A 14,569-nucleotide genomic window follows, 5' to 3' on the forward strand; every position below is an offset into this window, starting at 1 on the left:
CACATGTGGCAGGGGATGGAGACTGCCATGCTGGGGAGAGGCCAAGACCACCCATAAAAGCCTTGGGAATGGGGGTGAGGGCCTTCTGAGCCCAGGTCCAAACTCTCCATTCCTCTGCAGAGCGCTCTACTCACCCAGAATGGCACAGGCAGCCTTCCTCGCAACCTGGCAGCCACGCTGCAGGACATCGAGACCAAGCGCCAACTAGCTCTGCAACAGAAGGGTGAGTGACTGCCCCGCCAGCCCACCTGCTCTTCTGAGGGGACCCTGGATAGTTGCCATGCTTCCTCTATGCTCACACCTTTCACAGGATGTTTTTCCTTTCACTGGGATCAAGGCCAGAGCAGAAAGGATTTAGAGGAGTGGGTACCTAAAGAAGAGCTTCCTGGATATTTATCTATAGCCTTCAGGGCCGGAGACTAAGGGCCTAGGGGGCTGTGACATCTTTCCTAGAGAGCCTAGCCAATAAGGGAACTGCTTGTTGACCTGAGTCGGGTTAGACATTGCCCTCTCTGGAGGCAGGGAATGGATTTGATTACTTCTAGAAATGGTTGCCTGAGATATTGGCTCTGGGGACCCAGGAGTCCTTGTTGCTTGTGTGCAATTTGGTTGTTTTGAAAGCCCATGTCTGTGCCTCTCTCTCCTCTTACCCCCCCGTGTCTCTGCCGTACCCTCTGCCCGGGGTCCCCCACGCCAGTCGAGTTGCTTCCCACCGAGCCCCTCCCAACCGACGACCCAGCAGGTAGAACGTTGGTCACAGAGGGCATTGCTTTGGCCAGGCAGCCCCTGCCCTGGCATCAGCATGATGTGTCCTGCCCAGGTCCCCACTGCCTGCAGACAGGGTCCCAGGCTGAGCTGGGTTGGGGTGTCTGCTGGCCTCACCCCTCCAGCTGGCCTCTCTTCTGCCCTCAGCTGTGCTCTATCGTGTCTCCCCTGCCTTCTTTCCCGCGTTTGTTGCTTTTGCTTCTGCATCGCAGGGGGGTCTGCATTGGCATTCTGGGTGCTCATGGGGTTTCCGCCATCTCTTCTTTCTCCCTTCTCCAGCAGGCAGGGTGGGTGCATGTATCCTGCCTAGACCTACTTAGGCCTTGGTTGTGAGCTGGAGCCAGCTGGCTGTCATGCTGCCCGGGCACTATTTGGGTAGGTTTGGTGTCCTATGTGGACTCAGGATGCGAAAAAGCACTGAAGCCAGACTGTGCATCTGTGGCCGGTTGTGCAGGCGACTGAAGCATTGGCAGAGCAGCCAGGCCTGGAGCTGCAGGGGCCTTAGGGAAGCTGCGGGGAGAGGGGGCTGCTCTGTATTAACCTCTCCCTGCTTGCCCCTCCTTCTGTGTGTGGTGCTGCCACTGGCCTGCTCCTTAACTGGGTAGGGAGCCCACTGTGACTCCCATCTGTCTCTCCTACAGGACAACAGGTGATTGAAGAGCAACGGCGGCGACTGGCTGAGCTGAAGCAGAAAGCGGCAGCTGAGGCACAGTGCCAGTGGGATGCCCTGCACGGGGCAGCCCCCTTCCCAGCGGGCCCCTCGGGCTTCCCCACTCTCATGCACCACTCTATCCTACACCACCTGCCTGTGGGGCGGGAGCGTGGGGAGGAGGGTGAGCACGCCTACGATACGCTGAGTCTGGAGAGTTCTGACAGCATGGAGACCAGCATCTCCACTGGGGGCAACTCGGCCTGCTCCCCTGACAACATGTCCAGGTACCCCCCACGCCTGGGCCCACAGCCTCCCTCAGCCACCGCCTCAGCTCCTTGATGCACCTCTTCTTCCCCTTCTCTCCCCAGTGCGAGTGGTCTGGACATGGGGAAAATCGAGGAGATGGAGAAGATGCTGAAAGAGGCTCACGCAGAGAAGAACCGGCTCATGGAGTCGAGGGTGAGTCTGACCTGGATCAGGGAGGCACAAGGTGATGGGGCACAGAGCTGCCTGCTGCCTGTCAAGGGCCTGTGCTCCACCTCAAGCCCTTCCACCCATATTAGCCTTGCCACATTCCCTTGGGGTAGAAAATGTTTTAAAAGGTTGTATTCCTCAAACGGGTTTAGGGAACCTTGGTGAGATTACAACTTCATGGCTCTTAGGAACAGAGAAGGCAGCACAGTAACCATTCTCCAACCAGTAATTTCTTGTACGGAAACTTCCAGTTTTTGCATGTTTACTTCTGTAGACTTTTTGGCAACTACAGGAATTTTGATTCCTGTCTACCTTCATGGCAGGCCATTCCTCTTGGGACTGATTAGGAAAGGCAGGAACTGTGGGTGAAGTATAGACCAGAGGAGGAGGCAGATGTCCAAGTCAGAGTAGAGGTGTTGGCTGGGGAGCCTTGGGAGCAGAGAGGGCTGACAGCTCCTTCACATGGGCATGGAGCTGGGATTCAGCAAAGAGGGACCCGTGGTTTATCCTGGGCATAGGCAGGCTGATGAAATGTGTGCCTAGGAAGGAGAATAAATAAAGGATCTGCAGAAGCTGTTCTGTGTCCACCATTCAAGGCACTCTGCATGTTTGAGATGAGAGTGGGACGCAGAGAGTAAGGTCAGCAGTTTGAGGGATTTAATAAAAAACAGATACTGACAGTTTGAATGGAGGACCAGCCACAAAAGAATGCCTCCTATCTTATTTATGTCTAAGTATGGCAAATGTGTAAGCATCTCCTGGCAAATGTGGGGATAGGAGATTCTGCTAAGTTTTGAGCTGGGAAGAAATAGTAAATGGGAGTTAATGGTATAGGAGGTCTTTATTAGTAATTAAGACATACAAAGCATCACTGACATGCTCTGTTTTTAATTATTTGTTTTAATGACTTCTAAAATCCTTTTATAGTGGCTTTTATAAGTTCAGTTCTGACCTTAGTCTGTAGTCACTTTGTGCCCATAAAGTTTGAAGTTCAATAGCAGATGTTTCTAATTTGGAGTTTCAAAAGGCCTTCAGTTAGTGATTGGGAAAGGACTATATATTAGCTGTCAAAAAAAGTTGTCTAGATAACCCACGTTCCGAGAATTCAGATACAATTGTCAGAGCCCCATTTATTTTTTGAGTGCTTTCCTACTGGAATCAGTAATGGGCATTTATATACATGATCTAATTTCATTTTCACTATAATTCCAGGAATGGGTATTCTTAACTTCATTTCACAAATGAGGCAATTGAGGCTTAAAAAGTTTAAATGACTGGGTGTGGTGGCTCACGCCTGTAATTCCAGCACTTTGGGAGGCCAAGGCAGGCGGATCACCTGAGGTCAGGAGTTCGAGACTAGCCTGGCCAACCTGGTGAAACTCTGTCTACTAAAAATACAAAAAAGTTAGCCCGGCATGGTGGCAGGTGCCTGTAATCCCAACTACTTGGGAGGCTAAGGCAGAAGAATCACTTGAACCTGGGAGGCGGAGGTTGCAGTTAGCCGAGATCACGCCATTGCACTCCGGCCTGGGCAACAGAGTGAGACTCAGTCTCCAACAAAAACAAACAAACAAAGTTTAAATGATTTTATCAAGATCACAGAGCCCATAGTGGTAGCAGGGCCAGGGTTTGAAGTCAGGACAGTCATGCTTAAAGCATTTCTCTTTAACCAGCCAGGGCTCTTGGAGAGGGTGGGCTTTGAAGATGATGCCTCCTCATGCCAGACTACCCTGAGGTGGATGCCTCCTGCAGCCCTGCCCAGGTGTGACAAGGGCCAGTGGGGGGAAGAGGATGGCCATAGGTGCTGACCCCTTGGCTTTGGGGGCAGGAGCGGGAGATGGAGCTGCGGCGGCAGGCCCTGGAGGAGGAGCGGCGGAGGCGTGAGCAGGTAGAACGGAGGCTACAGAGTGAGAGTGCCCGGAGGCAGCAGCTGGTGGAGAAGGAGGTCAAGATGCGGGAGAAACAATTTTCCCAGGTGAATGGGCGGTGGAGCACAGTGGTGGTTGGCTTGACGGTGAGGGCTGTAGAGAAGTGGGGAGAACCCAGGGTTTCTGTGTTGGGCTGTAAGACCTGTTCTACTCCAGAAAAGATTGCTGTTGGCTTAACACAAGCAGAATTCTACCTGGGACTCATTGACCCCAAAACATAGACCTACCTACCAGGACTGTTCAAATGTGTGTGTGTGTGTGCTGGGGTAGTGGGTTGTAAGGATGTGACAGGCCACCTTGCAGACATCCAGGGTCAGAGAATAGGGTCTGGATAGGTGTCCCAGAGATGGGAGCTGGTAGTCAGGAATCAGAGTGGCTCTCCTTGGCCTCTCCAGGGCTTCAGATCTGCTTCATGAGCCTGCACTGCACCTTCCCTTCTGCTTCCCCTGCTGCCCTTCCTGTATGTGGAACTTCAGGGTGTGCTGGCCCACACCCCACAGGACCTTTCATCTCCAGTCCCCACCATCAGTGGATGACCTCACTCTGACTTTTGGTTTACGTCTCCAAGACAGAACTGTACTAGTTTCTCTTCGGGACAGAAATTCCTCGTTGCCCAAAAGCCAGCCCTACCCTTTCTCCTTAAACAGGAGACTTGAGCAGAACAATTGAAAGCAGGAGAAATTGGTTTGGGCTGGGAAATCTGCCCATGTCTCTGGTCCCAAATCCTAACTCCTACAACCCCCCATGAGAATCTGTAGGACTTAGATAGGCTGTCCCTTCTGATTAGGTCTCTGTAGGCTTCCCCAGGTTGGGAGTCCCGTGGAATCTTTCCCAAGCAGTGATCACAGCTCCCTCATTTCCTACAATGCAACAAAATAAATTCCAAGGGATACGTCAACTGGATTGGGTTTGGGAAATAATGAGAAGGGGCTGGGCACAGTGGCTCACACCTGTAATCCCAGCACTTTGGGAGACCGAGGTATACAGATCACTTGAGGCCAGGAGTTCAGAGACCAGCCTGGCCAACTTGGCGAAACCCCATCACTACAAAAAATACAAAAATTAGCTGGACATGGTATCACACACCTATAATCCCAGCTTACTCTGATGGCTGAGGCATGAGAATTGCTTGAATCCAGGAGATGAAGGTTGCAGTGAGCTGAGATCGTGCCACTGCACTCCAGCCTGGATGACGGAGTGAAATTCTGTCTCAGGAAAAAACAACAACAACAAAAAAAAATGAAGCTCTGTGAGTTTTACCCCTGTGGTTGGAATATTTGTAAAATGCCTGGTTTCCCTTTCCTGCTTTAGTCAGTGACTGCTCTGGGAGTCTGTCTTCTAGCCCCTGTCCTAGGGCTCAGGCATTGCAGCAGTGGCCACTGGTGTCTGGTGTGGGAGATGGATAGAATCAGCTATCTATGGGGTTGTGCGTTTTGTTTTTTTTCTTTAAATAATGTGTGGTGTTTCCTGGCCATTTTAATGTTCTTCTGGGAAAGGAAGAGTAGAAAAATATTCCAGCTGACTGAGAATTCTAGTTCGTATCAGAGGTAGAGTAAACCTTAGTAATTACCTAGTTCAAAGCCCATGTTTTACATGGAAGGAAACTGAGGACCAGAGAAGGGATGTGACCCAAACAAGGTCCCATGGGAAGTCAGAGACTAGATTTCTTATTGGGCTTTTCTTCCCAGAGTTCTTATCTGGCCTCTTACTTTATTCTGTTTGGCTCAGGAGGGAAAGGAGGGACAGGGCAAGACAAAAGATGCTGTGTCTTGGTTATAGGTGGGAAAACTGAGGCACAGAGTGACTTCGCAGTTTGCCTGGCCCTAGATAGAGTCAACGTAGGCATGGTAGGTCCCCACTTTTGCTATAAGCCCTATGGAGCCAGTGACCACCATGGGTTGGGGATGGGTGATGTCAGGCTGTTGGGGTTTAGAAGTGAAGCCAAGGGGCCTGGACAGGGAAATAATGAGGGAAGAGAGGAAACTCTCCTGACCCTCCCTCTTGCTCCCAGGCACGACCCCTGACCCGCTACCTGCCAATCCGGAAGGAGGACTTTGACCTGAAGACACATATTGAGTCATCAGGCCATGGTGTTGATACCTGCCTGCACGTGGTGCTCAGCAGCAAGGTACAAGGCGTGTGTGGCCCTAGGGTGCTGGGGAGAGGGAGGACCCCATTGTGAGAGGCACCTCCTGGGTCGTTGGAATAGTGGCGTCAGTCTCTACCTTATCTAACCAGATCTCTGTCCCAGGACCTGGTATGCTGGCCTGAAGAGATGTTGGGGACAGTCCCCCATGAATACAGGCACAGGCGATGGCACACACTTAAGGCTTAAGGGCTGCACATTTGAGTCCTTCCTTACTCCTGCTTCCCACCAGGTCTGCCGTGGCTACTTGGTCAAGATGGGCGGCAAGATTAAATCATGGAAGAAGCGTTGGTTTGTCTTCGACCGGCTCAAGCGCACCCTTTCCTATTATGTGGGTGAGTTCCAACAAGGCCGTCCTGGGGGCCAGCCAGGACCCCTGGGCTCTGTTACCCAGGATGGCTGGTCTTCTAGAAGGAGGCCAAGCTTCCAAGTAGGGGACCAGAGGCTTGGACTGGGCCTTGCCCTCCTTCCCTGAAATGTACACAGTGTACCTGGTTCACCTCCATTTATGTGTTCATTCATTCATTCCTTCCTTCAGCAATGTTACTAAGCATCTAATAAGTTCCAGGCACTGTTCTAGGCTCTGGTGATAAGTAAGATGGCCACAGCTCTCTCATGGAGCTCATAGTCGGGGAAGCAGACAAGAATTATAACAATGCACAATGGGTATGCTGATAGGAGACATCCAGGCTCTGCAGGAGCATGGGGTCTTATGGTCGGAGTTGGGCTGGGAACTCCCCCTTGGACAGATTCCATCAAAGACTCCAAGACAAGCAGTTGAACAGTGCCAAGGAGTGCTCAAGATAGCCCAGGAACAGGCCGACTAGACCCTCTTGCTCCATCAGCTCTCTCTGTTCGAGCCGCTAGCCTAGTTTCCCATCCCTGGAACTTCCTTTGTACTTTTCCCACTTGGGGCGTGGGATGCTGTGTTATACCCTAGTCAGGAGAAGGTAAGGTATGCCGCAGTAACAAGAAGTCATAAAATCCCAGTGGCTGTACAGGTGCAGTGGCTCACACCTGTGATCCCAGCATTTTGGGAGACCAAGGCGGGCAAATAGCTTGAAGCTAGGAGATTGAGACCAACCTGGGCAACATGGTGAAACCTTGTCTCTACTAAAAGTACAAAAATTAGCTGGGCATGGTGGCATGCGCCTGTAGTCCCAGCTACTCAGGAGGCTGAGCACAAGAATTGCTTGAACCCAAGAGACAGAGGTTGCAGTGAGCCGAGATTGCACCACTGCACTCCAGCCTGGACAACAGAGTGAGACTCTGTCTCAAAAAACTTAATTAAAAGGCCGGGCATGGTGGCTTATGCCTGTAATCCCAGCACTTTTGAGAGGCCGAAGTGGGCAGATCACACGCTCAAGAGATCGAGACCATCCTGGCCAACATGTTGAAACCCCGTCTCTACTAAAAATACAAAAATTAGCTGGGCATGGTGGCACATGCCTGTAGTCCCAGCTACTCAGGAGGCTGAGGCAGGAGAATCACTTAAACCTGGGAGGGGGAGGTTGCAGTGAGCTGAGATCATGCCACTGCACTCTAGCCTGGCGATAGAGCAAGACGCCATCTCAAAAAAAAAAAAAAAGAAATATTAAAAAGGAAAATCCTAGTGGCTTACAAGTACTAGGTTTCCTTATGCCCAATACATGTGGACTGCACATTGTGAGTTGGTGGGGGCTCTGCCCTGCATCAGTGTTGTCTTTGCTTCAGCATGCCTTTTGGGAACATTTCTGGCCACAGTGGCAGAGGGAAAGAGAGGCTTAAGTAAGCCTGGCCTTGGTATTAAATGTCCCAGCTAGGAAGTGACACACATCATTTTTGTCCACAATTCATAGGTGGGGCTGTCTGCCAGTCACACAGCCTCACCCAGCCACAGAGCTGGGAAGAGCAATCCTGCTAGGAGCTCAGAAGAGGGGAAAAGGCTGCAGAGTTTGGTGCCAGAGATGCTCAGGTCTGGAGTGCCCTTTTCCCCCCTAACCTGGTCCCTGATCACCTGCTGGCTCCGCTAAGAAGCCTTCCCTGACCAGCCTGGGTCCTGGGTGTTTTGAGGAGGCAGGAGAGACAGAAGCACAGGTGTCCCATGTTTCTCTCTGCACCAGGAAGGTAGAGGGACTAGGGACTTTGGAGAGGAAGAAACAGGCCTGGGGAAAAGAGTTCCATTTGAGGCATGTTGAGATTGAGGTGCCTCTGGGACATCTAGGTTTAGGAGGATGGTCAGGATTAGAGGTGGAGTAATAGTTGAATCAGGTGGAATAACAGTAATAGCAGATAACCTTTATCAAGCACTTGCATGAGCCAGGTGCTATGCTAAGCACTCTGAATGCATCATCTCATTAATCTTTGAAATAATCCTATAGGGAAACACTATTTTTATGCCATTTTACAGATGAGAAAAATGATACTCAGAGAGGTTAAGTAAATTGCCCAAGGTCCCACAGCTCCTAAGAGACAGAGGTAAGTCTGAACCTGGGCAGTCAGACTTCAGAGCAGAGAAGAGGGGAGGGAGAGGGCCGAACCCTGGGGCAGGCCTACCTGTGTGGGGAAGGAGAAAGAGGAGAGACCAGCAGAGGGAGAAGGGGCAGGAGACAGGAAGCCAGCACTAACCACATGCCAGGTGCTGGGCTGGTGCTTGGCATATGTGGCCTTAGTTAGCGTCTGTGAAACAAAAGGAGACCAAGTTCAGATGGCAGGAATAGAAATGGGAGCAGAAACAGGGAAGGAAGCCAGCCAAAGGAGCAGACATTCACAAGCAGGAGGTGTCACCAGCGATGATGGATGCTGCAGAAAGGCCAAGAAAGATGTGGTCCAAAGGCTGTTAGACTCAGGGATGGGAGCTTGTCAAGAGAAGGCTTTCTGCTGTGCATGGGGCCAGGAGCCAGATTGCACAAGATTGAGGATAGGTGGGTGGTAAGGAAGCGGAGGCAGGAGTGTGTTACTATTTCCTGTGAAGGAAGGGATGAGAGAGAACAGGGGCTGGAGGGCTGAGCAGGCCCAGAGCCACGCAGGGCTGGTCCTTTTCCAAGGAGGAAATGTCAGAAATGGGCCTGGATAAGGGCCCTGGGTGCCCTGCCTGTTCCACTTGGACCCTCTTCCTGCCAACTTGATAGAAACCCCCTCATTGCCTGGAGTCCAGATTACATATTATCTCTAGGACCCCACCTTACTAGGAGTGATTCCCATCCTCCTCTGAAGCCCTGCATTATCCAGCGTCTGTTTTTCCATGTGACATCAATCCAGGAGTGTAATGATATAATAACAGTGTCACGTTATGTGCCACACACTGTGCTGAATACCTTAAATGTGTTCTTTCCTTTAATACTCATGACAACCTGTGATGCGTAGGTGGTCTCATGGAGTTCCTAGCCATGCCTTTACTAGCTATTTACATAGCTGAGTGTCTGCATTTTCCTCCCTGTGAGATTGCAGTTTCCGGCCGGGCGCGGTGGCTCAAGCCTGTAATCCCAGCACTTTGGGAGGCCGAGACGGGCGGATCACGAGATCAGGAGATCGAGACCATCCTGGCTAACACTGTGAAACCCCGTCTCTACTAAAAAATTACAAAAAATTAGCCGGGCAAGATGGCGGGCGCCTGTAGTCCCAGCTACTCGGGAGGCTGAGGCGAGAGAATGGCGCAAAGCTGGGAGGCGGAGCTTGCAGTGAGCTGAGATCCGGCCACTGCACTCCAGCCTGGGCGACAGAGCGAGACTCCGTCTCAAAAAAAGAATAAAATAAAATAAAATAAAATAAAATAAAATTAAAAAAAAAGAGATTGCAGTTTCCTAAGAGAAGGGTCTCTGACTTCTCTCTGAACCCCGGTGTCTAGGACTCAATTCATTCAGCATTGAGTACCTACTGTGTGCCAGGCACATAGTTGTTTGTGTTGGAGGAGGTAGACCATGAATGGATAAAGGAGGATTCCGATTCAGCATCAGTTCTATACAGAGGAGCATCTGTGCTGTGGGAACACAGGAGAGCACAACTGTGCACTGTCGTGGTGCCATTTTGCGATGGGTCTTGAAGATTGTTTAGGAGTTTGCCAAGGAAATGGGCTGGAGGAGACAGTTCCAGCATACAGAGTGTATTATTAAGGGAACAGTGAGAAGCTCAGATAGGACTTGGGACTCATGCAGGGGAAGGTTGTGATACAAGGCTGGAGGGACATGTTGGCACCAGTCTGTAAGTTGCCTTTACCAAGCCACGGAGGTTGGGGAGAGGAGGCGCACTCGGGGAGGAGCTTACTTCCAGCCGGCACCATTGAGTTTAGTGATCGGCGTGACCTCTCCTGTAGGACTCAGGCTCACTGTTAAGGATATCAGCTGTAGCATCTGAGCAGTGCCACAGACAAGGTGGCCCAGGCCCTGTGCTTTCCCTTGACAGGGATCCTGCCCCTTCTCACTGAATGGTCACCTCTGCTCAGGTAGTTTGCCCCTTTCCTGCCACCTCTGACTTCCAGAGGCTATATGCTATATGTATATGCTAAATGCTCTGTACACATCAAGGGAGTGTGCTTCCTTTCTTTTTATTTTATTTATTTATTTATTTATTATTTTATTATTTTGAGACAGAGTTTTTCTCTTGTTGCCCAGGCTGGAGTGCAGTGGCACGATCTCGGCTCACCACAACCTCCGCCTCCCAGGTTCAAGTGATTCTCCTGCCTCAGCCTTCCGAGTAGCTGGGATTACAGGCATGCGCCACCATGCCCGGCTAATTTTGTGTTTTTAGTAGAGATGGGGTTTCTCCATGTTGGTCAGGCTGGTCTCGAACTCCCGACCTCAGGTGATCCACCTGCCTTGGCCTCCCAAAGTGCTGAGATTACAGGCATGAGCCACTGCGCCTGGCCACTTCCTTTTTTTTTAAAAAAAATAGGTAAAAGTATTCATAAAGTTCAAAAATAAAAAATATATAAAAAGGTTTAAATTGAGAATTATGCCCCACCCAGTACAGGTAAATACTTTCATTAATCTCTTGTGTATCCTTGTACACTTTTTCTTGCACAAAAGGTGGCATGCAGTACATTCCTTTTTTTTACCTCCTAATGTGTCTTAGAGATCATTCTATATCAAATTTATCTATATCTAGATATTATATCTGGGTATATACCATAGGCTTATTTCTCTGTATCAAATATTCCTTCCTTCCTTCCTTCCTTCCTTCCTTCCTTTCTTTCCTTTCCTTCTTTCCTTCTTTCTTTCTTCTTTCTTTTTTTCTTTCTTTCTTTCTTTCTTTTTTTTTTTTTTTTTTGACAGAGTTTTGCTCTTTTTGCCCAGGCTGGAGTGCAGTGGTGTGATCTCGGCTCACTGCAACCTACGCCTCCCGGGTTCAAGTGATTCTCCTGCCTCAGCCTCCCGAATAGCTGGGATTATAGGCATGCACCACCACACTTGGCTTATTTTTGCATTTTGAGTAGAGACAGGGGTTTCACCATGTTGACCAGGCTGGTCTCGAACTCTTGATCTCAGGTGATCAACCCTTCTCAGCCTCCCAAAATGCTAGGATTACAGGCATTAGCCACCATGCCCGGCCTATATCATTTTACTTAACAGCTGTATTTAGTCTTCCATGATGTGGCACACACTAACTTATTAACCAGTTCTCCACTTGATTGATATTTTGGTTGTTTCCAATCTTCTGTGACTATAGGCAATACTATACTTAATAATCTTGTGTATGTTACTTTGCATATGTGAAAGAGAAATTCTCCTAAATGTAAGCATTGGATCAAAAGATAAATGCCTTTCTAATTTTGATAGACATGGCCAAATCGTTCATAAGAGTTTTACCAATTTATACTCCCACCTGTCGTTAGACTACCTCCTTCACCATAGACTTGCCAAAAGTGTGCTGTATATTTGTTGTATGTTTTTGTCATTGGGTTAGGCGAGAAGTGGTCTCTCAGTGAAGTTCTGATTTGTATTTCTCTGTGATTATGAATGAGGCTGAGCATTATCCATATCTTTAGGATTCTGTATTGGGTTCCGTTTGGGGGTCTTGGTAGACTGGGATCTTCACCCCATTTCCCAGGTTTGGAAGCTCAGGCCGTGGAACTCCACATAAATGGAGCTAGACCTGAAGTGTGACTGGCTCCATAGCCCACCCTTACTTGCTTTGCAGACAAGCATGAGACGAAGCTGAAGGGAGTCATCTATTTCCAGGCCATTGAGGAAGTGTACTACGACCACCTGCGCAGTGCAGCCAAGGTCAGGAGTGGAGGGCACCAGAGGGAGGCCAGAGGGACAGCCATGGGGAAGGGGTGGCCTGGTGGGGCTCTGGGAGCAAAGGCCTCCAGCCTTTGCTTGTTCTCTTTGTCAACAAAGTCCTTGTTCTCTTTGTCAACTTTCTCTTCCTTTCTCCCTCTCCCCTTCCCAGAAGAGGTTTTTCCGCTTCACTATGGTGACTGAGGTACCCCTCCCCACTTAGCTGTAACCAGCACATTAACACCTCCTATACCTCACTCATCCCTGACCCTTGACTCTCCCCTTCATCCCCCCCCCCCCCCCCACTTTCCCCAGGCCCAAGGGAGGAGCAGAAAGCAGGTTGCAAAGAGCAAGAAGCTCCTCTGGGCTTGGGTGCCTCCCTCTCCTTGCTGCCTCCCTCCTCTCTTGGAAATGACAGCAGGATATCTCCCTGTGGGGGGCTGATACAGAAGGGATGGCTGGAAGGGGTGGAGGGGACCCTCAAAGACTAGATTTGATAGGGAGAAATTGATAAACAGGAGATATCTGAGGCTGGGGCCTGCTTCCCTAATGCAAGTCAGCCTCCGTGCCACCAACCCTCTGATGCCCACTCCAGTCCTGGTCTCTGCTCCTCTGGGGTCCCGGGGCCTAGCATCCTACTTGTAGCTTTCTCTGTCTGCCCATGTTTTGCTGAGAGGAAACTCTGGTCCTCACTGGAATAGCCCTTTGTGTCTGATCCTCTTGATACTCACTCTTGAACTTGGGGTGTCAGGGACCAGTGCCCCCCTTGTCAGGTTATAGCTCTGTCAGGGTCCAGGGAGTTTAGAGAGCCCAGGACTGCTGTGGTGTGAGAAGGGAACATTTCAGCCTGGGGCTCACATGGACTGGTGGGGACTAGGCTCTGGGCCTATTTAGGACTCAGTCCTAAGCTCCAGGGCTTTCCGGGGGCTGGGAGAGGAAAGGGCAGATAGGGAGGCAGGTGAGACTATTCCTAGGCATGGGTGAGCCCCATCTTAGACATTCCTCTCTTCCCTTGGCAGAGCCCGAACCCAGCCCTCACCTTCTGCGTGAAGACCCATGACCGGCTGTACTACATGGTGGCCCCATCTGCAGAGGCCATGCGCATCTGGATGGATGTCATCGTCACAGGGGCTGAGGGCTACACTCAGTTCATGAACTAACTGCCGTGGGCCTCCTGGCAGAGCACAACTGAGGCTTTTGTGTAAGAAGACTTTAATATTCTGTAAAGAACTTGGTCCTGTGAGTTTCTGGGCTCTGGCCTCCTGAAGAACCAGCCAGAAGAAGAAAAGTGGAGGTGGCTTTGCTGCCTCCTGGGAACCCAGAACTTGCAGTAACCCTTTAGGGTCCTGCCCCGGGCCCAGCCAGGGCTGAGGAGCTGTCACAGAGAGGGCCTCAGCTCCGACCTGACACCTGCCCTCCCCAGCCTCTTTTCTCTTTTCTAAAAGACAAATTATGGTACCATAAGCTGCCAAAGATCCCCTCCTGCCTCAGACCCCTTTGCCAGGGGCTTTGGGAGCTGAGCAGAACCACATCCAGAGTGGGGTAATAGCTCAGGCAGCCCACTTTCCACTTCTCAAACCCCACTCTGCCCCATTGTTCTCCTTTCCCATATCCTTTGTATCACCTTGCTCAAGGGCCAGACATCTCAAGTGTCATCCTTGAGGTCCCAGGTCCATCCCCTAGTTGCAGACCCATCACCATGGTTACCATAGCAACTGCCTCATTGCCATGGTTACATACTAATTGCTGCAGCTCTGTGGCCCAGCCCACTGCTTCAGCTGTGGGCCATCTGAGGGTACGTGCCATCATCTCTCCAGCCCAGGCCCCTGGGCATCTCATGCTGGGGGAAAGGGACTGAACACCTGTTCCCTGCCCCATGCCTGTGTCTTCAGCCCTTATGCACAGCCTGCCAGCCCCCCAGTCCAGCCCTCTCCCTTCCACTGGTGCCTTGCTTAGAGCCAGAAGGGATGAAGCCGGGGGATCTAGGGAACAGAGGAGGAGTGATGCGGTTGGGAGGGGAAGCTAGAAAAGTTATGGTTGGAGTTCTGTACAGGGTCGAGTTTCCGACAGGGAAAGAGGATTCCTCCGATGCTCCTAGAGGGAAAGCCTAAGCAGGAGATGATGCAGCAGAGGGGAAGGGCCCTGTGGTGCCGCTGCCCTCCCTTCAGCCTCCGAAGGGCGATGGCAATGGAGAGTGGAGGACCAGGCCTCCAGCTGTCCGGCCTCGCCCTTCACGCCTTAACACAAAGCCCACCTCCCCTGCTCTCCTTCCCAGCATTAAGCCCTTGGTTGCATGGGCCCAGGCTGGGGGTTTTCAGTATTTGTAAGCATTTCAGCAGAACAATAAAGCCTTTGGACTATGGAAGTGAGTGGAAGGCCGGAGGTGTGGGACTTGGCGCTGGGGCAC

General features: G+C 50.9%; 1 protein-coding gene across 35 annotated transcripts in view; it reads left to right on the forward strand.

Moving 5' to 3' along the window:
• PHLDB1 (pleckstrin homology like domain family B member 1) overlaps positions 1 to 14,527 on the forward strand; it is a 53,537-nt gene extending 39,010 nt beyond the window's left edge. For 19 of the 35 annotated variants that reach the window (XM_033207367.1, XM_033207368.1, XM_033207370.1 and 16 more), the window contains 10 exons: positions 121 to 223; positions 698 to 742; positions 1,407 to 1,701; positions 1,786 to 1,876; positions 3,720 to 3,866; positions 5,831 to 5,947; positions 6,198 to 6,300; positions 12,080 to 12,165; positions 12,335 to 12,367; positions 13,182 to 14,527. In XM_033207367.1, the coding sequence (XP_033063258.1) occupies positions 121 to 223; positions 698 to 742; positions 1,407 to 1,701; positions 1,786 to 1,876; positions 3,720 to 3,866; positions 5,831 to 5,947; positions 6,198 to 6,300; positions 12,080 to 12,165; positions 12,335 to 12,367; positions 13,182 to 13,322 (1,161 nt within the window). In that variant the 3' untranslated portion in view covers positions 13,323 to 14,527. The remainder of the gene's footprint in view (positions 1 to 120; positions 224 to 697; positions 743 to 1,406; positions 1,702 to 1,785; positions 1,877 to 3,719; positions 3,867 to 5,830; positions 5,948 to 6,197; positions 6,301 to 12,079; positions 12,166 to 12,334; positions 12,368 to 13,181) is intronic. The other 16 variants (XM_033207366.1, XM_033207378.1, XM_033207388.1 and 13 more) reach the window with 5 other exon arrangements.
• Positions 14,528 to 14,569: the final 42 nt, after the last annotated feature.

Source organism: Trachypithecus francoisi, unplaced genomic scaffold (assembly GCF_009764315.1).
Source record: "Trachypithecus francoisi isolate TF-2019V2 unplaced genomic scaffold, Tfra_2.0 Lachesis_group8, whole genome shotgun sequence".
NCBI classification, from domain to species: Eukaryota; Metazoa; Chordata; class Mammalia; order Primates; family Cercopithecidae; genus Trachypithecus; species Trachypithecus francoisi.